Below are 27,162 nucleotides of genomic sequence, written 5' to 3'. Positions count from 1 at the left end.
CATAGGCAACCAATTTGACAAAATGTCTCCAACTTAGGCAGATGCTGTTGAAAGTTTGATCAGAATAAAAACAAAGTATCTCTATTAAGCGCAGCTCAAATTATTATACACACTACAGAATGTGCCTGTTACTCTTTCTTTTCAGTGCTCCATGGAGGCCTGTCATTGTGCATATACACGCCTGTTGATCGCAACCAATCTTTGCTTGTGAAGAACCTCTTGAAGTGTTGCAGGATATTTTTATGCGCACCATTTAAGAGATCAAAGATGTCACCACAGGGACTTCCCTTCAAAACCTGATCGGGTTCTAGTGGGTTACGGCACTATTGCCCGCTTTTTCTAGCCATTTTGTATGTGTCCATGTGGACTTGCACATGAACGTTTTTTGTTTAAAGAACTAGGTAAACCGTGTACTTTCCGAAGTGGGCTGACTACTTTTAAGCCCATCAACATTTAACCTTACGGTAAAACATCATAGATCCGTGATCTAATCGTTTTCTGGAATTTAAGAAACACAAACACACTACTAGTGGTAATTTGTAAAACCTTTACCTTCTATCAAAGTTTATCACTAAGTAGGATGATGATAAACAAATTTGGAGAACAGGAACTCAAGGGGAATGAAACCCGTGGTGGGCTGTCGAAGAATCTCCGACAAACTTATAGGCAGATTGGTCCGTCAAAGAAACGTACTGCGGTGTGTCGAATATTGAGCCAGTTGGAACATGAGACTACCTTTGAAGACTCGTAGAACATCCTAATCAAGAGGTAAACTATGTATTCAACTAAGCAGCCCGTTTACATCAAAATAGTCTGGCGAACTGCGTCCAGTTTGTCGACATGGCAGGAACTGCGATCAATTTGTGTCCCCGGAATGGAATATCATTGGCGGATTCGTTGGCTTCTTTATGGTGTTCATGATGATTTCATAGCATGAGTTTCTTTCTAGAGAACTAGCAAACATGGTTTCCTTTTGAATATTTTCGAAAATAACGTATCTAATAAAAAAGTGAATTCATGGGAATTATTTCCCACATCTCGTAATACAATCTGATGCTTTTTGCCGTCCACATGTTTGAGTGAATAAGCTTTACTAAGTGGACTTCGAAATTAGTCGCTTGGTTGTCATCTTGCAGTCTGACCAACTGGGACTGATTTCGTAGAAACCAGAACATGGGGAAGTACAGTGGCCACAATTGTTGTAATCTCTAAGTTCTTCTTGACTACTTCTGTACTCAAAAGCCTCGCTGGTCCACAGAACGTGCTAGGCGTCCGCCTCAAAATCCAGTGTTCTTCAAGTCTTTTTTGTTCTACTAATAGTTTATCGTCTTCTTTTTACTTACTGTTTTTATTACACAAACCATTGACCAGCATAAGTGCACCGATACACAAGAAAAATGAATGGGTAAGAACAGTCTAAGTCTGAATGACCGAAGAATTACCTTCTACCTATTTAGCTGTTGCAAAGGTCTTCGAAATTTTAACCGTTTTGATCTATATCTCGATATTGAACCACCTTTAAGGAGAGCCTGGGTAAAAGACAGGGTAAAAGACAAATCGTTTTCATCCATTGTCAAGGCAACCAACTCGATTATGACTGAAAGTCACGCAACCAGGAAATAATGGTAAACGTCAGCAGTGAGGAATCAGAAGGTCATATCATGCGAATCGTTAACTGCCTCTTGTACTTACGAAGAATGTCTGTTTGCATGAGCATGCCAAAGGCAAGCATTTTGTCACTGGATGCCGCAAAGAAATTATCTATGAAACTGGTATGTTGTAAATAGTTAGATAAATTTCCCCCAGCAACACACTTTTCTGACAAACACACAAGAGCCGCCACTGTTAATTTCACTGGAGACGGGTATGATTCATCGAGAACACATGATCAAACTAGTCCGCACCTACAGATAGCCATTTTAACTAAATTGTGTGAAACAGCTCAACACAGTTAGGTTAATTACTTTGCCTGTAAAATGTTCACCAAATGTACCAAGTTTATGGACTTAACAGACGAAATCGACACTACTCCATACTTTAGAAGTAATAGGCTTAGTGCCGTGTAGCGCTTAAGGGTGCCAGAATTACTGAGAGTTATTTTTCAGAAGTAGGTCCATAAATCTCGTAGTTAACCTTCGCATAATCCAGCTTGAATGGTGACTTGTTATTTTCAAGCTAGAAATTACTGTTTGCACGACAGTGCAACACATTTAAACCTCTATCAGTCGTTTACCATTTCACTAGAGAGAAGGCAAAAAATGGTTAACTTCAAACTCATCCAAAACTATGTGTAGTAGAATGTGTTAAATTTCAGTGGAGCAGTCCTATTCGGGTGACCGACAAGATATAGGTTAAGTTCAGCTGATTATGAACATATTTTTCCGGACACAAGTTTGACTGTGATTGCTGCCATTTCATCTGACCACGCAGTTAGCGAAAACAGTCCAATGAGGATTTCACTCGGTATTTAAATACCTTCTCTCTGTGTATGTGTTCACAGGAACTGTGCGCTCTGGGCATAGAAATGTTAATTTATTACCAAAGACCATCCATTTAGCCTATATCACCGGCTGATAGCCTACTTATAGAAAATGTACAGAGACAAGTCTGTTGGTGGTTGATCAGATGTCCGTTGATCTGTTCGGGGAGCTTGGCAATTGACGTGCAAACATTTCGTCCACAGTCGAGGAGACACCGTCAGTGTGCACCGTCAACTGACGATGTCTGCTTGACTGTGAACGAAATCTTTGCAACCCGATTGACAAGCTTCGTGGACAGATCAACGGCCATCCGATCAACCACCAATTAACATCCCCAACTACCAATATTTCGACATATTGACAAGTTAGTGTGTGATGGTATTGTGGAGCACGGAGATTTGATAGCCCAAATTTAGTTACCAAGCAATAATTTAATAGATTTTTGGTTTGCCTGCAGCACGAGACAGAGGGGGGAAGCCGAGCGTTTGTTTGTCCTAATTGGACGCTTGTTCAACGGAAACAGACAAAACAATTTGAGGTGTAGACCAGGTTTTATTCGCCATTGACCCTTGAACTGTTTATATAAACTGCACAAATGGGCTCGGTTGTAGAAAAAGTCGTTTCTAGTGTACGAAGAAGCTTTCTGCCTACCATAGACAAATCGATGAAGTATTCCACGCGAAAACCGAAAGCATTGGCAGAATGGGCTGCGTAACCGATAATGACATAATCAGGTGACGACTATAGGCTCATGTGTTTCCCAGCTTTTCCCATAATCGATGTCAGAACCTAAAGCTGTTGCTACGACACGCTTTTGTGGAACGTCATGCCATAATTCACAGACTTTTCTGCTGTAGGTTACACCATATGGGTTTAACTTTAGGCTAACCTTTAATAGGTTTATTAGAATTCTTTCATCGTTCAAGTATACCCTTTTGCCCAAAACTGCTTACGCACCCCTGGGAAGGTGCAAAAGTGTGGGAAATTGGTTTATAAGTGAGCTACACAATCCAACATCTAAATAAGTTGCATGAACTAATGAAGATCGTCAAAGTCCCGCAAATCACTTCAGAATCACGTGCAGGTTAATCGCTAAGATGTAGGAGCTTGGAAAAGAAGTCAGTATGACTCAAAAGCATCACAGGAAACGTTCTTCCTCCTTAAGATTTCATAAGGTGTGCTGGATTTTAAATCCTTCATGTCGAGCTTTAGAACTACTATGACTAGGTTAACTGCACTCCACTACACCCAAAACTTTTAAGTTAGGAAGTGTTTTTATAAAGAGAATTTATTACGGATTTGTTCTTCCATTGCCAGACAACTCATGTATCAGGAAGTGGCAGATGTTGCAGGTTGTACGATGTGCACATTAGAAAGGAAAGAAAGAAAGCGTTCAGCTGTAGCACCCTTCCGGTGCCTAGCTGCCATGCCACCCGAAGGAAGCACGAGGGCTGGGATACTGCCAGATTGTCCAAGCCAAGACAAGGGAAGTTGAGTGGCGGAGGTCGGATTCGAACCAGAACCTTTCGGTCAGTAAATTCGCGCTCTAACCACTTGGGCCATCTCGTACGTTAGGCAACCAGGCACTCTGGAAGACACAGCGTGTAATAGCTACTATCACAATAAGTGCAGGATGTCCTTCCCGTTTTGTTTCCACTCTTAAATGCCTTGCAGTTTCATATGAACTTTTCGTAGAAGACTTCATTTACAGGCGACGAAACCACTGATATAGTAAACTCTTCCTCTTGCTCTCTTCTGTTATTCTTGATGGTTAGCATGCTGAATTTCGTTCCACAACTGTCAAATGGATATGTAGCTCACTAAAATTTTTGCAACTGCTTGGCTTATAGTTTGCGCTGCCCGGAATCTATCCAGTAATAGAACTAATTTAGAAGTGACGAGTACCCTTCGAAAGAATTGCTTAGTTTGCTAGTAACCAGCAAATAGACCTCAAAAATTGCTCCGCACACGTTTTCTCACTATCTGCGTACTAATGTTACTGTGGATATAGCTTGACGCGCTGGTCAACACCAAGCGATCGTCTCAGATTGTTGGTTTTTTGTTGCCAGTTAACTGCCAAAAACTTTCTCTGGTGCCTTCTGGTACAACAACCCCCTTAAAACAGCTCTCTCCACATATAGGATATATTCTCATCAAATGTGGCTTAGTGTGTCACCCCTTAGGACAGGTCACTCAAAGAGTCGGTTTAGTGTGTCTAGTGGCAAATTGTTCCTGCCGGCACTCCCTAAAATTACCAAAACAAACAGTTACGTGTTTTATTAACAATTGTCCCAGTAAGTTCAACTGGGTGACCGCTCAAAGAGGAGTGGATATGTGTACCTAGCAGTTAGATAATCATCCCCCGTGCTTGAGCATGTGCTCGTCAGCATTGGACGACATTTTGGGTATCGTTCATTCGTAAAGGCCACCCTTGTTTATAAAACATTTCAATATGAGGAGAACAGAATAATCAACTGCTACAGCTTGACAATTTTCAATGAGACTAGAGGCAGTGACTTACCGAATGGAAAAGTCAGTATTGGCAAGCTTACAAGTCAAACTCTTGGGTCAGTAAAACGTTGATTTTCTAGCCAAACAAGTTGAGAGAATCTATAGCTTTTATAATTTCTAGGTGAACTCATCATTATGAATGTGACAAGCGTTTGCATTGTGCATAACGTGACTCATATCAGTCAACAGAATTCCAGCATTTTGCTGTGAACTGTCATATGGCTTATAATCATTTCTGAGTTCTAACCTAACCTCGATTTGAATGAAGATGTGGAATCGAACGAGTTCAAAACGGTGTAGTGCTATGGTAGCTGTGTAAGACTATTTATCTTTCTAAAATACCAGTAATTAGAATTCTGCTGACCAAGAAACTTATCTGCTCGTATTCCAGTCAATACAGCTTTTACTTATAGAAAACTATGGAGATGCTTATCAAACAATGGGAAAAGTTTTCCAGTCTTTTTCAATAGGCCAAAACATTTTCCCCGTGACTGCAACAGGCTATTCAGCAAATCCCACGCGAGGAATCGAACGCTTATATTTTAAAAAAATTCCCAGTTCCACATGTGGTGAACATGAACCACAAAACATTCTGAATTTTAATTACAGTTAGTACCTATGGTATTATTGCAGCTAAAGGTAGAGACCAATGACTAAACACAGTGAAATCTGTGGACACAGGACCGTTAACTATGCCGAATTTAGTGCCTAAGCCAATGTGTAATATGTAGCATACTGAAGAGCTTGCGATCGCTCTCTCGCTTTGAATGTGACAGTGAATATAGTGATAGAAATTCTGGCTCTAACACAGTTCTGTTTGTGTAACCTACGGAACTTATTGCCAATGGGACTACTGCATAGTTGCCAAATGACAGACTATGAACACCGAAAATACATCAAAAACGACCAATCTATTTGAGTGTTTGATTTGCTTATACGTGTTAGCTTCTAAATGCATTTATTCTAATGATTTTACCATCCGCAATACTCCCATTTTCTATTTTAGACGTAATGAATCACAAGTTTCTTATGAAGCGTCGCATCCGCTCGATTATTCGGCGACTTGGCTTGACCGAGTTGACCAAGAATGCGCGCCTGTCAGCTGAGTCACGCGAGCTGTGTAACCGACAAACAAGAATAATGGCTAACAACGCTTCTGCCCAGAACGTTTCTCGTTTTATCGGGCCGGCTTCGATCGATAAAGCTGTAACCTGCGTGACGGCACTGTGCATCTGTGTCTACAACTGTATGTGTTAGCGAAACAGATGTGCAGCAAAACATTTCTCCAGGAGCTACATGAGTGAAACTTGAACAGATTCTGTTTTGTTAAAGGGTCGTTTTGTGAAAAAAAAAACAAGACAGCCGGTATTTGGAAAACTCCAAAATGTGTGGAATAAAAAATCATATCAACCCATCGACTTCCAAGTTAAAGGGTCTTTTGTGAAAAAAAAACAAGACAGCCGGTATTTGGAAAACTCCAAAATGTGTGGAATAAAAAATCATATCAACCCATTGATTTCCAAGTTAAGTAAAACCAAACACAATAATAACTGAACGGCAATCGATAGATACAGACTTCACTTACCCCGAAATAAGAAATTCTGGTGTTCGATTGGATCAATCGGCTGAATTTGTCTTTCTATTTCCTCCCATTTTGTCTGTAGTTGTGACATCAGTGATGTTAGTGTGGTTGCTAGGGCCGACTGCATTATGTCGGTTTTGGGGGCATGTCCAAGCTGGCTGGACGAATCACTGTGAGCAGTCTCAAGATTTGCAGGGTTGTCTCTGATCGTATTCTTGAGAACATTGTTCACTAATTGAAAAAGTGCGCTCTTCTTGCTCTCCTGCTGTTGAAAGGTCAGTAGTGTGGGCTGCGTTGGCGAAAATAGCAAGTTATGGGGGAGAATTATTCGCGGTAATTGTTTAAAATCAAAAAATATACCGACAAAAGCTCTTCTGAAGGTAGGAAGCCAATTTGGCATTCTTAAGTCTATGGAAAGTGACACCGACTTTAGCAAGGACAAGTTGGCTGTAGCTTCTTATTTTTTGTCAAAAGCATACCCGACTCATCGCCCTTTGCTGCATTTTTGTGTTGAAACATTCAAATTGCAATGTGCGTGATTGAGTACTAGTATTCTCCAGGAGGAATGAGAACGAAAAGCCTCTGAATATGATATGTAAACCTGAAAGGTTCTGACCAAACAGTGCACGGGAGAGCTTTGATAAAGCAATGCCTCATTGACACCCATTGTACTTCAAAATTGCTGTATACTTGAAAACTCAATGCTGTCTTTCGAATCAAATGCCTTTGAAAAATGGACGGCACGTGCGCCGTGCATTCCGCAAAGCTGAAGCGAGAACTACACACCTCAATCAGAGGACATCAACTTCCAGGCAAGTGAAATTTTGTCACTACCAAGTGAACCAATGTCTCACCTTCAGGGAAACCCCTTTTGAAGTGACAGAGGACAGAGGACACAAGACCGTCGGATATCCACGGTCAACAAGCAACATTATTTGTATACACTCTAAAGTATTTATTTGTTTGCAAAAAACATCCTAAATCATCAAAGTATCTTTGCACTGTTGAAGGGAAAAAATACTAGTCAACAAATTAAGTTGTTCCCGGCAGAATGAAACAAAGGGTTCTAACATTTCTGGCCAATACTCATTTATCACTGACTAGAAGAAAACGGTAGGAGCTTTCTGACTTTTTGTGTCGACAGAGCAAGGTTCACGAAATTTAGCAAAAGGATGAAACCACTTGCGGCTAATTAGCTATGTGGCTCTATATAAATGTGTTGGATTTTCTCCGCTACTTTCCAATTCATAGAATAATCTCCGGTTGAAATCTGTCCTTTGAAGCACTATATAAGACCAATCCTTAAAAGTACATTATGCTACGTTATGCACAAGAGAAATTATAGCATCGCTTGAAGGGGACTGAAAACAATCCTTAAGGGCTCTGGGTAAAATCTGAATAAACTATATCCAGAAAACAAGTAAGATTCGCAAAGACGTTAATTCTGTGATGTGCTGGTTCAAAGTGCCATGCATGTCACTCCGACTGCCTAGAAGACGATTAGTATTCACAGATTAATGTCAGCGCTGACCTTGTTTGAAGAAATTGGGTGAAAACTTTCGCATTGCCGAGAATGGCATTAAATCAATTATGGATGTTTATACAAAACACTGAACCATATCGTCTTATTTGGGGGGGGGGTGAATGAAAGTTTTCAGTTTTCTCAGGGTCAGGAATCGGTCTTGCTATGCCTAGTGTGTTATATTAACTGTCATTCTAAGGAGGACAGTTTTTGTCGGTCAACAGACAGTCTCACATATGCCTTGGATCGGTATTTTCTTATTCATTGCAAACTCCATATTTCACACTTCACACTCCATATTTTTAACGACAGGATCACGTTTTTAACAGCATACGCTGGCCAGCCCACTAATCCCAGCCTAGATTACTAAAAGTCATGCCCGAACTACTGAATCATATTAAGAAACTAGGAGAAGCACCAGCATGTTTGTTGAAGTATAAACAGTCTTGATGAATATACCGATTTTGACTTGCCCAGATTTCGTTTGCGTTCAATCAGCCTACAGGACGGGTAAAGTACCTAAGTAATTGCATCTTCGGTTACGCTTGGCATAGGCTTGCCGAAGTAACAAAGTTGTGCAATCCTGTGACCCCAGAAGCCAGTCGGGAAGTGGCTTCGGTTCGCTCTCTAAGACTCCTGTTTTATCATCCATAAACATTGAATTTATATTAGTGTACAAACAACTTTCCAGAACGTTCTTTATTATGTGCTCAAATTCGCCCAATTGTGACGGGTTTGTATCCTGATTGGTACGTTGGTAGCTTGTGCCAGATGGTTATTTATTGTCTGTGGAGCCTCAGTTGTTGATCTGTATAGCTGACTAAAACAAATGACGTTCAATATCTGGGCGACCTTGGTTTGCCTTACTCATCAGTTGTAAACTGCGAAATACTGAGGTGGCTCGACCGGATTCGGACAGCTATTGCCTGATTGTGTCGCCTTGCATCACCCTCAACCCTACAGTCACTTCTTACTTGATTATACAGTACAAGCGCTGTTTAATTACCTTCTTCTACATTATGACAGAAAGTGTTAACTTCCACTTGCTACTCGCTCCGGAGAAAATCGTTGCGTTAGGTTACATCTGGCTAAGCATTTTTCGAAGTTCTGTATATCGAAATCAATGTATACAAAGAACGAAAAATGGATCGTATGCAGTCATGCACTCATCAACACGTTGTTTTTAGGTGATGATATGCATTCCGTTTATCACAGTGTCCGGCTCTTTGGGGCTATAAATAATGTCGTATGATTCCGTTCAACCGTTCAGCACGTGGTTGCCTTGTTTGCCTTTTGACTTCGCCCACTCAGTCTCTGGGTAACCATCATTATTGACTACCCAACATGCTCATCTATGCTTCAGAGGCAAAGGTTTGTCCATTGTATGTAAAGTTCTACGAAAACTAATTGTGAATTATGAGTCTGTAAGTGAGCTCTAGTAAGTTGAATGCAGTAGGCATACATCCACAATTCAGGTTAAACTTACATAATCCTTATTTGAAATTGTTTTAAAATCATAAAACGGCATCATATAGACCGATCCACAAAGAACGTCCAGTTTTCTTCTCCCTGTATTAATTCCTATCCCAAATATTCGCTACGTGACTTTAAAAACGAATGGATTTTTTCAACTTTGTGGATATAACTCCCCCAAGGGGCTAGATTCTGTAACCAGAACACAAAATTAGTACTAAGAGTGTGAACAAATTTAAATTATTGTACCATTTAAAAGGCAACCTGGTCCATAAGGCAAGCACGTCCACTTGTGTTAACTTGTTGTAATTGGGGGTAAAACGATTTCCAAATTTTTCTGCACGGTTTTCTATACACCCCAATTTGTAGTTACATGCCATTAGTGTCTTTACTTCCTTGTGTTTTGGCCTAACCAGTTGCCCATATATGGACAGCTTACGGATTCTGAAAGTAGGTTTTGTTCCTCGATGGAATGAACGGTTTTAAAACTTCAGAAATCGTCGCGAATCTTTGAACATATTTACACGTATCGGTAAAGTTAACAAGTAACAACTTCTGGATGAATTATGTTTAAGGTTCATCAAATACGCCTGCTATTTTCATGACATACTTCACCCGTACCTGAAAGCGAGCTGCCAGATTCATAGTGCGTTTCTAATGAACAAAAGTTGAGTGATTAGATCAATCCTACTTGAAGTTGGATATTATTGTAAGATTCAAGAATTTCAATCGGTATTTCACCATTTCAGTGAAGAACGTGTATTCTTAGAAGCATAAAAGCACTCAAAACGGACCTCCGGGTAAATTTCCTCTCTAGTAGTTGAAGACTATAGAGTTCAACGACGGATGGCTGGTGGACTGCCTTGTGTAGCACACCGCTAGTAAATTCAAACAAGAAGAAAGTTGCTGTGTAGTGTTCCCTGGCTTCCAGGTTAGGGTGACTTTACTTCCAGGGTAAATTGGAATTTCCAAATTTCTTTAGGCTGCTGTCAAACTGTAGACAAACTGTTCTGGAAGAAAAGCCTATGAAAACATCGTGAGTCTTCATTTCAGTTCAGGATTAAACCGTGTACTAGAGACACATTGATTCCAGCTGCATGAGTCTTCAGACTGAGAAGTCACCACTTTTAGACCCAGTCAGTTCATGATCGTGTGGTGTCAATTGCATGATTATGTGGTGCGTGGCACTGTATAATTTATGGGGGCAAGCTAATCACGCTGTTGACCAGACCCTCGTGGTCGACCTGTGTGGTCTCCAACAACTAGCCGGAAGACCACATTTCAAATGCCCCTAGCGACCCATGGGATGGATGATACGGATGTTCAGAGCTTCTTTAATTTTAGCCTGACTTCACTGCTAGCTCGGCAGCACCCACAGATATAAGAATCAAGTGACGGTAGCTGTATTGGGAAAGTAAAGACGATACGAAGCATTACAGTTTCTAGTTAAATACGTCCATGACATTTTCTTTTCTATTGAGTGAGTCTGACATGAACAGTTAATTGCCAGGTCAAGGAACATTGGTGGCAAATGAAGGTGTGACACCATTAAAAGACTAGGACTGATGCCAGCTATTTGTGGCGCATCTTTTCTGCGCTGTGCTTCGTGGAGATATTCTCCATCCATTTGGATACTTTTTCCGTTTGATTCCTCCAAAATCTGATTGTTCATTGCATTCTCTGGTTAAAAGTCCACTTGAATTGATTCACATTTTTTCAATTGTATGAGGACACCACGACATAACACTAGTCGGTAGATTAGCTTATTTTGACTAGCAATCGTGACAGAACTATTGATTGGCTAATTAAGTTACATAGCTAACCAGTTACATTATGGAGTACAACGTGAGCGGGTTGTATGAGACCGCATAAACTAATAAACAAGTGACTACTGAAATGTCACGTGACAGATATTGAGTGGCAGACAAGTTGTGTACAAACCATGACAGGGTAATATTTAGACGACAGTCTGTTTGAATCCAGTTTAATTGAAGACGCGAAGGTTTGAACTACGAAAAGATCATTCACTGAAAAGACGAGGAGTTTACGGGAAGAAAACTTTTCCGTAGAACATAGATTCTGACAAGAATTTGAAAACAAACCCCGGCTAACTAAATTCCTGTAGACTTTCGGCTGTTAATACTCAGGCGCACGTTGCTTCACCTCCGGAAGTTTTAGAGTTCGTAACAGCTGAGAAGCCAGAACTAACCCAGTACGAACTGGAAGGATTCACTTAGTATACAAACTACAAGTCGAGTGCAATTTTGGGACAAACGTTTTTAGGTTAGAAGTAACCATAATATTGCTTTGAACGCATGTTCATATATATAAGAAGAGTGTGAAACTTAAACTACCCAAATCACTACCAGTTTGCAAGTATCACATCCTCTACCAAAAACACTGAATCCTCTACATCCTGTACTAACATTGGATGCCAGACAATTCTGTCAGAGTGACTGTGGAATAAACAGGCCTGTGCTAATACTTTGGGTGCATATGGGACTAAAGTTAACCGTTAGAGATAGATTGTATATAACTGCAGAACTCCTGCAACAGAGAACATTGAGTTAATTGCTTAGAACCGCGTGCTTGTTTCATTTCTGAAATCCAAACCAAAAACTTGACTATTAACTCTTCACCAATGAATGATTTCTGTTCCGATACATAACTTCATGAGTTCCATAAATACTATAATAAAATGGCCAAAAGATGCTAACAAAGCTGGGATAATTTGAGGGGCTGAAATGCTCCTAGTTGTAGGTCTGTAATAAAAATGCTGGTGGTAGACAGCGAATACGCTGAACGAAACCTCTCGAGGCTTTAACCACCAAAGTTAGTTGTTATTAGGAAAGTTGCGCCGCATAACATGAGGTTTTTTCTTTGATCGTAGGTTATAAAACGTATGGCAAAAAATGATGGACTTTTTGGGTCTTGATTCAAGGTGCAAAAATGATATTTGTAGTCAATATTAGAACTACAAACAACAGTTTTCGGACCAGACCATTCTATGTTGAGGTATGTTAAACGAAGCTCTGTAAAAGCAGCAATAAAAAGGCAGCACTCAAGAACGCAATGACTAGGAACAATCCGATTGATAAAATGCTTATTTCTCTGGAGAGAAATAATGGACGAATTGTCAGTATAGTAAGGATCTGCTATTTTACATCCCTCAGTTTATGAAACTCATTTTGATGAAGAAAGTGAGCTTAACAGAGTAACATCAAGCTATGTTACACCAACAATCAAAACTCAGCAGTTCCCTCCACTTATATTTCTCGGACTAGCTTGCTCAGAAAATCTAATGGATGTCATTAGAACTTTCAGAATTTCGTAGACATATTAGGTTGTCCCTGGTCTACAGGCGAAATACTGATGTTGAGACCCTGTCTGATTTTTCAGGTCTCGCTATCAAGCATCCTCAACAAGTACATTTGTAATTCAGTGCAATAAGTTTCTAAAATACAAATGCAAAAAGGTAGCGTCACAGTGAGCTCCTAATCTACGGTGATCTTCTATGAAGCTAGTTATGACGCGGAAACATTTACCCTCTCAAACATGAGTATTCTTATTTTATCTACAACGCAATGTGATGGCCTCTCTGTTTAACTAGTTATCCTCATTCACCGGCTAGTGGTCGCATAACGGAACTTATCTTCATAGATCTGGTCAGACTGATTTGCTGTGCGGTTGAGACGATTTATTCGCTTTTCAAGAATTCACTTGGCAACTTTAATACGGTGATCAGATGGTGTCATCGAAAGAAGTCCGTTTTGTAGCAAATACATAACAAGAAAGTTTCAGAAAGACAACAAAATCACTTACATTTTTCACTAGGTTTTTTCTTTATTTTCTAGTTTGTTTTCAATGTCTCTGAAATATTAACTCGTCCCCTCTCAAAAACATCGCAAAAGAAACCTCCACTTTGCACTGTGCTAACCTTTTACACTACCACAATTGGCAAAAGATAATCGATAGCCTTTCAGTTTTAATACCTTCCGGTGCTTATCTGTCACGCCGCACAAAGAAAGCACAATGGCTGAGATACTGCCAGGTTGCTCAAGCCTAGACAGGGGAAGTCGAGAGGCAGGGGTTTGGTGCGAACAATGGACATTCCGTTTAGCAAATTCGCACTCTAACTACTGAACCATCGCGACCCCACCACAACTGGCTAAAATGAAAGGAAATGATGAGTTTTGCGAAAAGGCACTCTTTTTCTAAGGAGACGTTAAAAATTAAGGTAACTGTTTTTCAAAGCATAGAAAACTTGAAAATAATTTTGAGACATTGATTTCTTAAACCAGCTACCCACCCAGCGTCATTTTGATACTTACTCAACAGGAAATCCAGCAAATGAACAACAGCCACGGTTTGAACAGCTAGTCCATCTAAAATGCAGCACCATGATGTATTCTAACTTTATCTTTTTTTGTGTCAGCCAGTGAGGCTGGTGTATGGGATAACCAGTTGAGCACCAAGAGCTACAGTAACCGCCTTATTTTCTCCATTCTCTAGTTTTGCTATCTCCACAAATGCTGACGAACACGGTTCAGAATTCGGAAGTGTTTTATTCTGTACATGTGGGACAAGATCTTGCGTAACTAGTCACAGCCTCCTGATGTGATAATCTCTATGTGTTGTTCTAGCTATCCCGACAGATTATGGAGCGTCACTTCATTCTGACTAAATTGTTCCAAACTATCACAACGCACAGGAAATTAAGTTTTTTTCAAACAGTTACAAATTCTCTAATGCTGCCACATCTTATTGTTATAATACGAAATAGTTATACGGTTCTGTTGAATGTGATATCTGCGCAGCGCAAACGCAACAGATATGTTCCAGTTTCTAGCGCCTACTCAACGTATGCGGCAAATTCGTTCGAGAGAACACGAGCGTCAGTTTTGCGACCTTTTAGAAACGTAAATCCGACAGCGGTTCATTTTCTGATGGTAAAAAAGCTCTTAGTGTCTCACTTGGTGTAGATAAACAGCGCAGTGTGCCCCAAATATCGGAGTCTACGGGTTTTGCTGCAGAGGGTATATTTGACACTGCATGCACCACATGATACCACCTACTGTCGACGAGTATCATAAGGAAGAATAAGCTGACTTGATAAGCTGTACAGTTTATGGGAAATTGTGGGCCACTTATCGTGGAAAATATTATCGGAGTGTAGATGAAATGTGCACTTGTTGGCAGGTGACCTCTACATAGAATAATCGGTACTTATGGTGTAAACAGACACTACGATTCTTTCTCCTTGGTAAACCTGACACTACTCAGACGTTTCAGGAAGAATAAAACGCATCTCCTTCATTCCTAGCCGATAGAAATATCTTACAAAAAAACCGCTTTTTGTCCCCGAGGTTAGACAATTTACACACGGTAGCCTAGGTGTACAGTGAATTAGGACCGCATTTTCAGGTGATTACTTAATGTTCTTCAGAAATACTGAGAAACGATCAAGCAAAGGCTGTCTAGCAGTTTTTTGAACTAATAACTTAATTTAACCAGTTTTCTAAAGCTGTTTTATACAGCTATACGGCTGTTTTTACACAGTGTTGCATGATGTTAATTTGGTCTGAAAGTTTGATGAAACTCTTCAAAATAGGAAACCTTATAGATTTCCAATAAATTTGTGTACTTCCAAATTTAAAGCACATCTTAGACTGTGGTCCATAAAAGGGATAAGAGTGGACAAAAAGTTTCACTTCCATGGTATAAAAGACTCGTGAAAACGGAGCTAAAATAACAAAAGTTTTACCTGAGCATACAGGTTTTATTTTGCACATTCACTGAAAAAAATCTGTCGTGTTATGGGTCTCTCCATGGCATGCGACTTCGCTGGTGTGCCCACGTCTACGCTATTACTTAACGTGAACCGATGGTGTTTTGAGTATCAAACGTAAGCACTGTGAGATACAGTAATTTTATCATTCTTTTGTGTTTTAGTGTCACAGAAAGCTTTAGTTTGATTCCAGTGGCTTATAGCTATCCTCGAAGTAAGTAGCTTGTAGGTTCTCATTCGGAATGCTTGCGATTTACAAAGTCCTTTAAAATCTGGACAGAAGTTATTTCCTCGTCTTGAATAATGATTATTAGGGATTCACAATGATAAATAGTCCAATCTGAAGGTGTATGCATTTCAGAATAATAACCTATGTTATCTAATTGCTCTGTGCGTCGCCTAGTATAAGCGATATACCAGGTAACTCCATGGTATAAAAATTATCTACAGCCGATGATAACACAGAAAATTTCCCATATTGGTTAATAGTTCGGGAACCATTGCAGCCATTGATACATCAAATTTTGCTAATTTGGCCGAGGCAAGCTGCCTGTAATGTGTAAAATCCCACCTATCCACGACATTTTCATTCGCGAAGGAGATTTCCTGAAAGCATGTTGTTTCAACTTTGGAGGAAATAACTTTAGCCGAATCAAAGGTGTGGTTCTAGGCGCATGTAAGAAAGGCCTTTTGAAGGTCTACCGTCGTCATCATCATCCCGCCATCCTGGAAGGTGAGTAGCACCGACCGCAGCCAAGCGTTTCGTGATTTCTTTCATACTCTTCTGCCAAGTCATGGATTGGCCACCTCTCTGCTCTGTGGATTTGGCATGGAAGACAGCACTTTCTTCGGCAAACGATGGTTCCTCATACGCAAAACATGTCCCAGCCAACTCAGCTTCTGGTGCTGGACACAGCCCTCAATGGAAGTATCCGTTGTACAACCGAAAACGTGCTTTCTAATTGCCTAATCACTGATTCGCCGACACGAACCCATACGAGCTATGGTTCTGAGATAACGGTTGTCGGACACTTGAAGACGTCTGAGTTCCGCTGCTCAAATAGGCCAAGTTTCACAGCCCGTACTGTAGCTTGATACGCACGTCCATTCAGACTCAGCGATAAACCACTCTGACGCCTGAGCCTTGCAGTTTCGTGCCTTATCTTTCACATTACATCAGAACTAGTACAACGTCCAAGATATGTAGAACGCTCCACAACTACTAGTGCCTCTCCCTGGATTGTAAGTGGCATGGTAAGTGACTGCACGTCCACGAGCATGACCTTAAACTTTGTGGGTCCAAAGTGCATACCAAAGGACGGGATAGCTTTGGCCAGTTCATCCGAAAACACCTCGACCTTCTCCTCCTTTTCGAAGATGAGAAAGATGTCATCTGTATACTCCAGATCGACGAGGTTTTCTCCTCAGGCCATCTAAACACCAGGGTTTTGGAGACTATCCAGAGTTCGGATCATTATTTCATCGATCACAAAGCTAAAAGGAAATGGAGAGTGTGAGCATCCCTGACGGACACCGCTTTTTAAAGGAAGCTTTTGGTAAGCTCTTCGTACATTCTCACACGTCCGGAAGTCTGTGTCTACAAAATTCCGGGGCATTCCTTGGTGGGCAGGAGTCTCAAGAGGAGCAGACAGATCAACCGAGTCGAATGTGCATCGGAAATTCAGTAGCACTAGAATTGCGAGTCACGGAAACTGAAAAATGGACTTCTCGGAAATTGCATCAGTAACAAGTGTTCACTGCCCTCTCACAACGCGACTTTATACAGCAGTAAACAGATCCTGTACTTTCCGGGGGAAAACAGCTTTCAAGCCGCGGCTATATTGGATATTATATTAATCACCAGGTCCACGATCTGCAAGCATAACCCATCAATGGTAGTTCACCTCTTTGGATAAGTTCAATGAACGGTTGTTTGATAAAACCCGCGAAATCAGGATAGCAGCAAAAATATGGGTCAGTGATACCACACCTTCAGATGTTTGCATGCAACTATTAAGAGACGTTTCACCAACATCCAGCCAAGCTAGTGCTTGGCAGAACTAGGTTCTCATTAATTACTGTTCCAGTGGGCAGTGAAACCGACTTACAAGGTCTAAAGTACTTGTTTGCTTCAAATAAGTAGAACTAACAATAAAGATACTAGATATCACGGAAACGAGTAGAAGGTACAATGTTACACCCAAATATTCACCACTCAACTGTTTTGGTGGCATTTTCACAAATATCCTACGTAAAAACAGTAAGCAGACTCGGTGCTTCAAAACTGTATAGGCTGACGTAGATCTGCAAGAAATTTATTTGTCCCAAATGCTTACTGCCGTAAAGAAAAGCAAAAGGTTTTGATGACGGTTGTTTGTCTTCACAGAACATACAAACTTTGCACACGCCGGGAGAATTTTACTGACAAGAGTAGCTCCGTTGTGAACATGCACTAAAGAAATACACCTATTCTTAACGCACTGTAGCAGTGTGTGTTTATCCTACTAACCCTTCCTGAAACTGACGTTGTTCGCCTTCTGTCTTTGTAGCCTGTCTCCTAAATACCTTATAAACAAGCGTCTAAGCCTAATAAAGTTCACTTGATCCAGCTGTTTGCTTTCTGAGCTTCCAATTAGTTTTGGCACTTTGATTTTCATCCGCCTTTAAAGATGACTAACAAACTTTATAATTGGGAGCACTGCATAAAAACAATGTACGCAGTAGCTTTGAAGGTGAGAGCATTCATTTTCCCTACCTACGAATACTTAATGGCGTCTTTTGGAGGAGATTTCGTTGTTTTTACACTCCAAGTAGAATAACTACATTTTATTGGAAAAACACTGGCTTAATTTTGCACCAGTCGTGAAACACAAGATGGTGATCTATTTTGATAAACGTAATATGTTGACATCAACTGAGGAAAGTGTACTGGATCGAATGAGACTACCTGAAAATGCACACACCGCGTTCCAAACACCGGTTTCGGATCGATTTTCTAAATATATTTATGGCAGAAATTTACCTAAGATGCCGGATGTTTTCATAGGTTTTTGCTGTCAGAGGTGTTTGGCAAGGATTCCTCTCTTATTTCAATTGTTTAATTTTAGCTGCACCAATTATTGACACCATTATGAATTGGTGCGCATCTGAAATCCCATGGAATTATCCAACACTCGACCTTGCAATTTTGGCTGAGTTTAACCAGTTTTCTGCCCATAATTAGAAGCCACTTTTAACGTGTAAGATGGATATAGTGAAGAATTTAGTCTTTTCGCTGTAGGAAACTTACAGTGCCATAGCGAAACTTGTGAGGAAACAGCTACAGCCAATAAAGTTTTATGGATACGCGCCACTCATCTAACAAGCATACAGCACGGACCGATACTAATTTGGTCGTCGCGCTTTCAACAAGTAAACCGGCTTGATGCTGTGAACCAGGTAGAAAACGGCCGATAAATATACATAAATTAAAGGCACCAAAATGCCGACTGGAATTTTAAAAAAATAACGGACTGACCAAAGTGCGCTTTAAGTAACCTTTATAACTGACTAACTTGACATATAGTCCGTCATTATAGCGTTTTTGCTTATAAAAAACTGACCCACTAAATCTCTCGAAAAGCATGAACCTTTCACTTTATCAGCTGGTGAGCTACTAAATCACTCAAAAAGCATGAACCTTTCACTTTATCAGCTGTACTAACCGCGTACTCGTCGTAAAGTGGTTGTGGCTGCCGCAGTTTCGTTCACCGATGATTTGAGGGGAGGGGTAGGTAGCTGTGCATTGCAAGCGGGTGTGAGTAATGGGTGCATAAATCCAGCACTGTTAGTGGGGGGGGTTGGAAAAGGAGTTATGCATTGGAGCAATAGCTTGGATGCACGAGCGCCATTGAGGGCGCGACTGGGCCATGTCTGACAATGTCTCTAGCCATTGATGTGGCTCGTCTCTGGGTCCCCATCCAGGGAAACGGCAGAAGCCTTATCCAAAGGAAAAATACAGTCCAACGCGCTTCAATTTATTGAACGCGAAAGACAACCAAATGGGCTTATTCTTTGTATTCCAAGTAAAATTATTACTCCCGCAATATGTTCGCCATGTCCGACAAACAAGGTGAGTGTATATTTCTCAGAACCGAGAATAGGCAGTATTCCATACGGACCACCTTCCCTTGAACACAAGAGCATTTATCGGGTAAGCCCTTGTTGAATTTCGTCTTTTTAACTGTGCTCCATTTTGATGATAGACAGTAAGTATGCACTTGAAACCTTTTGACATTTTAAATCCTTTTGAAGGGAATATTATTTCACAAGGCTAAGAACAAGCAACTTCTTAGAGGAACTAAAAGAAAATCACCAAACTTTTGTATTACAGGCCAAAATTTTGGTCATCTAGTGATCGCATTTTCCAGTGTGTCTACTCTTTTCGTGGATGCAGAGCATGATCCGTCTTCCCCCACCTAGGGAAAAAGTAGGGCCAAATTACCTATAAATTTACTAATTACCAGTACGATGGTTTAGTCCATGCTTGAATGCAACAGGGCAGACGTTGGGCATTTTTTACTTGATTAATGAAGAATCTAACAATGCGATGGAATTGCAATGCAAACTTGCAAACGTAGAATTTTAGGCTGGTTACCCAAAAAAAGAAATGCCCTTGATGCAATTTAAAACGCAAAGTACCTTAATTTAGTAAAATCGCTTATTTCTTTGAGATGCTTCCTTAGTAAGCTTTTGTGAGGACAAAGTAATGCGATAATGTCTCTGCATGTGAGCATATCCATGATGTTTAGTCTAAAATCCCAACAAACATGCGTCTGGTGTGGACAGTTTTATTGGTTAGGTAAGTTTAAGTCTACTCATATGCTTTCTTCTTACCCGACGGTGTATCACACTTAGTATCCTCTCTGTTGTTTAAACCTTTAGTCTAGAAATGAGCTCACGGCTGCCCCTGTGCGATTGTGTTTATCTCCGCGTGTAACCGCTCAAAAATCGCAGCACTTTCGTGTGGTGTGTCTTGTGTACGGCGCACATTATGTTGAACGAAGCCTGTAGTGAGGCTTGTCTCCTTGAAGCCAGTACTTTTTTATTCTGCCAACGCAAACATAGCGTGTGAATTTTGATTCCGTTATCTAGTGTTCACTGACCATTTGCATAAAGCCGACAAAAAGTGAAGCCCAACTAGCTATTTTGTACGCCATTTTTATTATTTTGCATTCGAATGTGATTTTTCATTGAATTCTCATGTAGAAGTGTTATTTTTGAACAAAGTCTCAGGGATCTGACCAGCCTACGTTTTTAAGAAATATTCACAAAAATCCCCTCGAAGGACCTTCAATGAAGGTAACTTTTTTCTCACGCTGACCAAGGTGCTAGACAAATACCCACTCGAAAATGAAATGCTACAGTAACTAGTGATGTGCAATCATCACTTTCACGCAATGCGTTGCCAATAACAACCATCATTTGTACAAGAACCAACTTATAACGCAATAATTTGCTTTCAATACACTGCTATGTAAAACCTGGTGGCTAAGAATGCGGATGTTTTCAGTTGTTCCTATTCGATGAATATCGTAGAAAAAATACCGTAGTGGTGTAGCAGGTACAGCTCAATGTTTCTTCCATAGGCGTGTGAAATATGTAGTTTTCGAAGTCTTTCGTTGTTTGAACTTGACATGGGTCTTTTTAACTTTAGAGAGTGCTTTGATAAGGGATCCCACCAGCAGGTTGTGCGACGTGGAATAAATTGTGGCTGCTTACTCTCATTGCTTCTGACATCAACGCAGCCTTTGAAAAGCATGTCCTTCTAACTGCATATACTAAATAAGATGCGATGTCAATGAGAAAGATATAGATGCACAAAATTAAAGCAGAGGAGAATTGTGATGTTTTTGGTCTTTTGAATAACTGCCTTTGTTGGACATTTACTGTTTACTTGTTATCTATCAAAGTCTTTCAGTGCAGCAACTGCAACCACCAATCACGGCCAACTGTCCAAAACAGTTATTTGAAATTTGGATTTTTACCACTAGCTAATAAGGAACATTCCCCAAGATTACGTGTCAAAAATGAGTTGTAGAGTTTGGTTTGTGATACCTTGACCAGTAAGCACGACTTTGGACTCATTGATGGTTTTACAATTTATTAATTCGCACAAAGAGTTTGGTAATTTAAATGCAAAAAATATTGTTATCAACTGGTGTAATGTCATTCGTGCGCTTTTATATGGCAAAGTTTAACACTGTCTTTGGTTATGTTACTCTGGTAAATAAAGCAGAAACGTATATGCGTAACCAGCGTACGATCGTTGTGACAGAATACTTAGTCTGTTCCCTATGAAGAGTATGGGAAGGTCTGAGCTGACTTCTGTAATTTGGGCGTTAGGTTTTGACGCTTCTTGATTCAATTCTTCGGAGGCTGGAAGCATGCGGAAGTTTTATAGACAATTCAAATGCTGCAGAAGTTTTACACTGACTGATTGTAAATTTTCAACCAAGATAAAATTGGCTTTAAAATCAGGATGAACGAATATTCCCGCTAACACTGGACATTATGTGATCCTCAAAAACATCTTTGCCAAAAACCATGCGTGTTTTTGAGGAAAAAATAAACACAACTTCCAAACGTCTTTTGGTAAGGTAGTCTTCAAGAGACAGCATTTTATGCTTGCAATTAAAATTGTTCAAATTCAAGATTTTCAAGACAAATGTATGCATTACAAAACCTGTTATAATAATAAAAATGATCATTTTCCTCCAACAGAATCTGAGTGGAGTCATATATTTTATTTACTTATCAAATATAGAAAACAAATTTTTCAATGTGTTTTAATCAAATTTGATATTCCAAGACTGACATTCCGGAGAACGAACGCCACAAATGATTCGAAAATACTGACCTACAACTTCATTTGCCTGAAGTTTTCATCGAACAATCTTCTTGGTGCGTCCCTACCTGGTCATACACAAACTCAGTACCTTAAGCTATATTTGATACACTGGCAGGTTTTTGCTGATCTTGAGGTCACAAATAGCAAATTTTTCTACGCAGATGATACCGTTAAATCTTTTTCTTTGTGACTGTGATTTAATCTTTGTTAAGTCAGGTGGTTACTTGATTCGACTACATAATGCAAAGTGTCTTACTAACCAGCACAATTCTTTTCCAACCACTAAATGTCTGATAACACTTTAGTCTTACCCTGCTGTACACAATCAATTGCAGATCAGAGTGCTTCTACCGCTACCGTTGAATCGGTACTTTAAACAGCACGCAATTATGCGGCTAAGCACTGAGTCTAAAGACGTTCAGTGTCTGCTGAATATGATATTTCAAAGCTCCGGGCGTCGTTCCCCCACAATACTTCCTAAATAGAAGGCTTACGAACAAAAAGACTTTTGTAAGTGTAACCGAGAATTGTATCACCTTCTCATGCGCACGTATGTTTAATTTTGTTGACGTTCACCATTGTGAGAAGGCGTCTGTTTGCCCCCTATGTCTTAACAAAACAATTTAAGGTTGTCCATTTTAACCACAGAAGCAAACTGTAGCTTGTAGATTTTTTTCTATAGCTACCAAGGTTGTGACCCCGATGTTTTTCTCCAAGAAGATGTGTTAGTCAAATTGTGCCAGATATCATTATATGTGGTCCAGATTTCCGATTTGTCGTCAACTGGTTGGTGAGTTGTTTAAACCTCCAAAACCCGGTTGTTCTTCTCCGTTGGTCATTAATTTTAAAGGCATCCAAAGAGGTTGTTTTGCCTTCTCAGTTATGTGCCACATTTTTTAAAGTTACTGGACTCCACAGGGCTCCAAACAGGTGATATGTTTTTGGAGCAGCTGTTTTTTGAAATGTTTCATCTACTGAGCACTTGCCTGACTAGCTCAAATGTTCGTCATCATCCGCATCACACTAAACGTTTGTTAGGTTCAGCGAATTTGAGCTCTCTGTAACACTTTTAAGGAAAGGCGCTCAAAAAGTATAGACATTCCGTCGCTGCGCTCGTTGAACTAAATTCAGTGGTGCCCTGTCAAGTGTCACAAGAATCTTCGCATGAAAAATCGTCAGTCAGCCCATTATGTAACAACTTCTATAATTTCCCCATCACGTTGTAACTTCTCGGTTAACCACCAGCTTGATTCCCTACAGGCCCTGCCAAGCCTGCTTGTCGACGCCCAAAATTTGTAGTGAATTATGTGGCGTTTTGTACCTTTATTTTACTTCCATTATAGCACTACGTATGTCATCAATTGCATAATCGTTTTTTGTTTGAATACGAAAAACTACGAAAACGCGCAAATGTACAATTTAACAGAATACAGGCGTGGTCACGTGCTTCGACTCTCTCTTATGATTTCGCTCGCGCTTACAGCGGTCATTCGCGAGTCTCATGTACTAACTCTGGTACCAAAACCCTTCAGACCATCATCGGAATCTATTATATGTGGGAACTGTTCAGAAGAAGACCTCTGGACCAACATAATTGGATTATTGTTTAATCGCTGACGTGGGCCAACGACGAAATATTTTAAAGATGACAATTTTTAGTGAGTCTGTTCCATCTGGCCTCTTTATTTTTGTATACCCGACCTAGCGTTATTGTTTTTATTTCTTTGCCACACACTCCTGGTAAACTAATTTATTGGGTAGCCAGACCACTACAATTACATGAGCAGAAATGATCGGACGGAACTTACCGAGGTAGTGTACTTCTGGATACGAGATGTGAAAGCATATTCACGCCTCTCATTAAATTTTTTGATCCACGAAATGAAGTCCTCTGCCAGAAGAATACAATATTCTATCGCTGAATCTCCTGCATCTCGTCGGTCAGTCGAACCATGGAAACACGCATAGGTGTCCTGCTACATAACTTGCAATACGTACCAGCACCTTACTTCATCTGAATCATATATTTCCGGGTTTATCAGGTTGCTGAAGTTATCTTCTATTGCTTTCCATATTGCTAAGCAGCTGTTCGAAATGTCACTGCTGCTATCCGTTTCCGTTTCATACTACGGGACAAAAACTACACCAACTGCTAACTTCAAAGTTACCCTTGGTCTTTTTTTATATCGGTGATGTGCACTCATATCTCAATTGCTGACAGCCCTTTTACAGAACATCTTTTCTCATTCATTGTCCAACGCGAGAACGAAAACCATTGTCGAAAAAAACATCGTCGCGCGACACATGCACTCCCCAAATATTGCCTGGTTAAAACAATCCAAGGATTCAATGATTGACGCACTGAATCGAGGCTTTCACTGAAGCTTCTCGGGTTGATTTAACTATTGTGGTCCAACGGCCGCTATTCACTTGAATGGCATAAGCAAAAAGGATATAGCGTTGTTCTTTGGTTCCTCAGCGCGGGCAGTATGCTTGCCAGTGCGAGGACTCGCACAAATAAGTGTCTGATAGTGATTTTAACTATGTACCGTCGAGGTTTATTCCACACACCAAACATCATAAATATGAAAAAATTTCCCTTAACAAACGTATCCTCTCTGAGCTTGAAAATCTTACTGTGTCCTCACTGTGTGTTTTCTGGGTCAGCGTTGAAAAACCTGTTGACTAAAACCTTGTTCAATCAGGGCGAAAATATGAATTAAGTCTCTCGCTAGGCGACAATACTATTGGGGGACGAGGTCATGCACCACGAGAAGCGCTTCATAGTCCACGGAATTAAGGCCGGCAACCATTTTCGTATAATGAGGGGTGCGTCCCTTGTCCATCCTGAGTAGACAACATGGTTGGCGCATTCAAGAAGCGGTCTGACGTAGGCCCCATAGAGTAGTTGGAAGTCCATGCGAGTAACACTGGAGAGGGTGCGCTGAACCATCCGTAGAATGGCGAATGCCCTTTGGGTCGATTACTCATGGTGCAGTGAGAATGACATGCTTGAAGGGAGCCACATACCCAAATATTCTTTGGCATCTATGCTCTTGATGTCCCCTGATCCATTCCCACCATGCACGGCAGAGGCACTCGTTGAGTCCCTCTGAATTAAGTATGGACGCACTTTCAGTCATTCGGAAGAAGGGCCTGTCATACGACCACAAATTTGCAGCGCCTACATCCATTTGGAGGGCAGTGGAATTGGAACTCCAGGATTCCCAATCGTCCGCAAAAAGTAGACATGAATTTGCAAGCCCATCTGGAAGGTCGGTGACATTAGTGGTCCCTAAACAAAGCCTTAGGGAACTTCAATGGAGACCGGCACTGGAGAATTCCAGGTCATGTGTACATTCGCTCAGAATATTCTGTCTGATAGGTACGCCTTAATCCAGTGTGAAATTTTCCGTTGAATCCCGCAAGACTCCATTGTGTGGAGCAAAGTTACGTGTGGGATTCAACCGAATGCTTCTAAAAAGCCGAGAAATAGGGCACCCGATACGAGTCCGTCGTTCTTAGCTCGGGTCCGAATATCTGTAAGTACTCGCATGTTCGTCATGTAAAAACCTTTTTGGAAGAAATCCATGTTGAACGAGGGATATCAGATTGCCGCTAGTAAGGTGATCTAGGATGGTTTGCCTCAGAATACGTCCCAATAACTTGAACAACATGCTAGCGAGCTTAATAGGTTTGTAGCTTCCGAGCGATAGTTGGTTGTAGATTGGCTTAACAATCTCTTCCTTGCAAGCAGTGTAAAGGTTGTCCTCGTCAAACGATTGACGAAACTCCAAGTAGACAGATTTTGCCAGTGCGAACGTCGTGTCCTTCAGGATCCTTGAATGGAACTCGTCTGGCTCCAACGAGCAGAACGGGTTGATGTTGTGCAAGGGTTGACGAACGTCCTCTTCCGTAAAGAACAGGTTGCACGTGGGTTCCTTTTTACTGTCTTTCAAAAGGAACGCGGTCGGCTTATTTCTGCGGTAGTCTCGTGTATTTAAATACTAAGTTCCTGTTTTCACGGTAGAGGTCTGGAGTGGTGCTTGTTTTGAATGTTCCACTGACAGATTTGACTTACAGCGGTTACGCGTTTAACTAATTTGGTTGACGATCAATACCCAGCGTCGCAGTGAAGTTGTGAAGAGCCTAGGCAATCGTCCGTCAGATTCTTCAGCTGTGTTTTCAATCGACCGTTGCGGTAAATTGCTATTCGCAAATGCCTGCTAAAGTCGGTGCCGATTTATCGCCGTCATCTCAAGATTCTTGTATGATACGTACGTTTCGTCATTATCTCCACGATTGAACGAAAAATGCATTGCGTCAATATTCACCACCAAGTAAACCAAACGTGAAAGTGCGCATGCTTGGTTTAACAATATGCAGTAAATTAGGGGAATAAACGTGTCTACATAACAATTTGTTTTTTGCCAGAACACTTTCCAGGAAACCACCTGAATCTCTTTTAAGATGTTTTAAGAAAACGAATGTGGTGCACCAGTCTGTCTCATCTATCTGTTGCCATGTGGCGTCTCGAGATGTATCGTTTAGTCACAACAAACTAATTGTAATATCCGGACGGTTAAGGATCCCACAGGAGGATTCCGACTATTAGATTGTACGCAGTTTGCAGCTAGTGGTCAATAGGAGCAGACAGACGAGGCTAGCCATTTATCGACGGATATTGGCCATCTCCTTTTACAGCCATGCAGCTCTGCCTTTCAGACATATAGGGAGCTCTTGCTCGAGCGACAGGGGGAAGTAATCGAGTGGAGGAAGGTCGGCGGAATGTTCGTCAGACATGGCAAAACGTCCTCTGTGTTGGGTTACAGAGTAACTGTGCGATATTGATCGACTCTGCGACTGTTGATAAACTGCGATAATGTTGATTAACTTTGTAGGATCCGGACGGTTAGG

At 40.8% G+C, this 27,162-nt stretch overlaps 2 protein-coding genes across 2 annotated transcripts in view; one reads left to right on the top strand and one right to left on the bottom strand.

Annotated features, from left to right (window-relative positions):
* T265_00072 (hypothetical protein) overlaps positions 1–24,449 on the bottom strand; it is a gene marked incomplete at both ends in the record, with an annotated part of 99,018 nt that extends 74,569 nt beyond the window's left edge. The window contains 4 exons of the mRNA XM_009163729.1: positions 6,577–6,862; positions 24,054–24,221; positions 24,255–24,371; positions 24,414–24,449. Coding sequence (XP_009161993.1) covers positions 6,577–6,862; positions 24,054–24,221; positions 24,255–24,371; positions 24,414–24,449 — 607 coding nt within the window. The remainder of the gene's footprint in view (positions 1–6,576; positions 6,863–24,053; positions 24,222–24,254; positions 24,372–24,413) is intronic.
* Positions 3,798–13,536, top strand: T265_12445 (hypothetical protein; the record flags this gene model as incomplete). The annotated part of the gene is made up of 2 exons (XM_009163861.1): positions 3,798–4,046; positions 13,423–13,536. A coding segment is annotated over one exon (171 nt), but the record flags the coding sequence as incomplete, so codon positions are not given.
* Positions 24,450–27,162: the final 2,713 nt, after the last annotated feature.

This window comes from Opisthorchis viverrini (genome assembly GCF_000715545.1).
Source record: "Opisthorchis viverrini unplaced genomic scaffold opera_v5_1, whole genome shotgun sequence".
Classification (NCBI taxonomy): domain Eukaryota; kingdom Metazoa; phylum Platyhelminthes; class Trematoda; order Opisthorchiida; family Opisthorchiidae; genus Opisthorchis; species Opisthorchis viverrini.
Note: the sequence above shows the minus strand (reverse complement) of the source record. Positions and strands in the feature narration are given on the sequence as shown.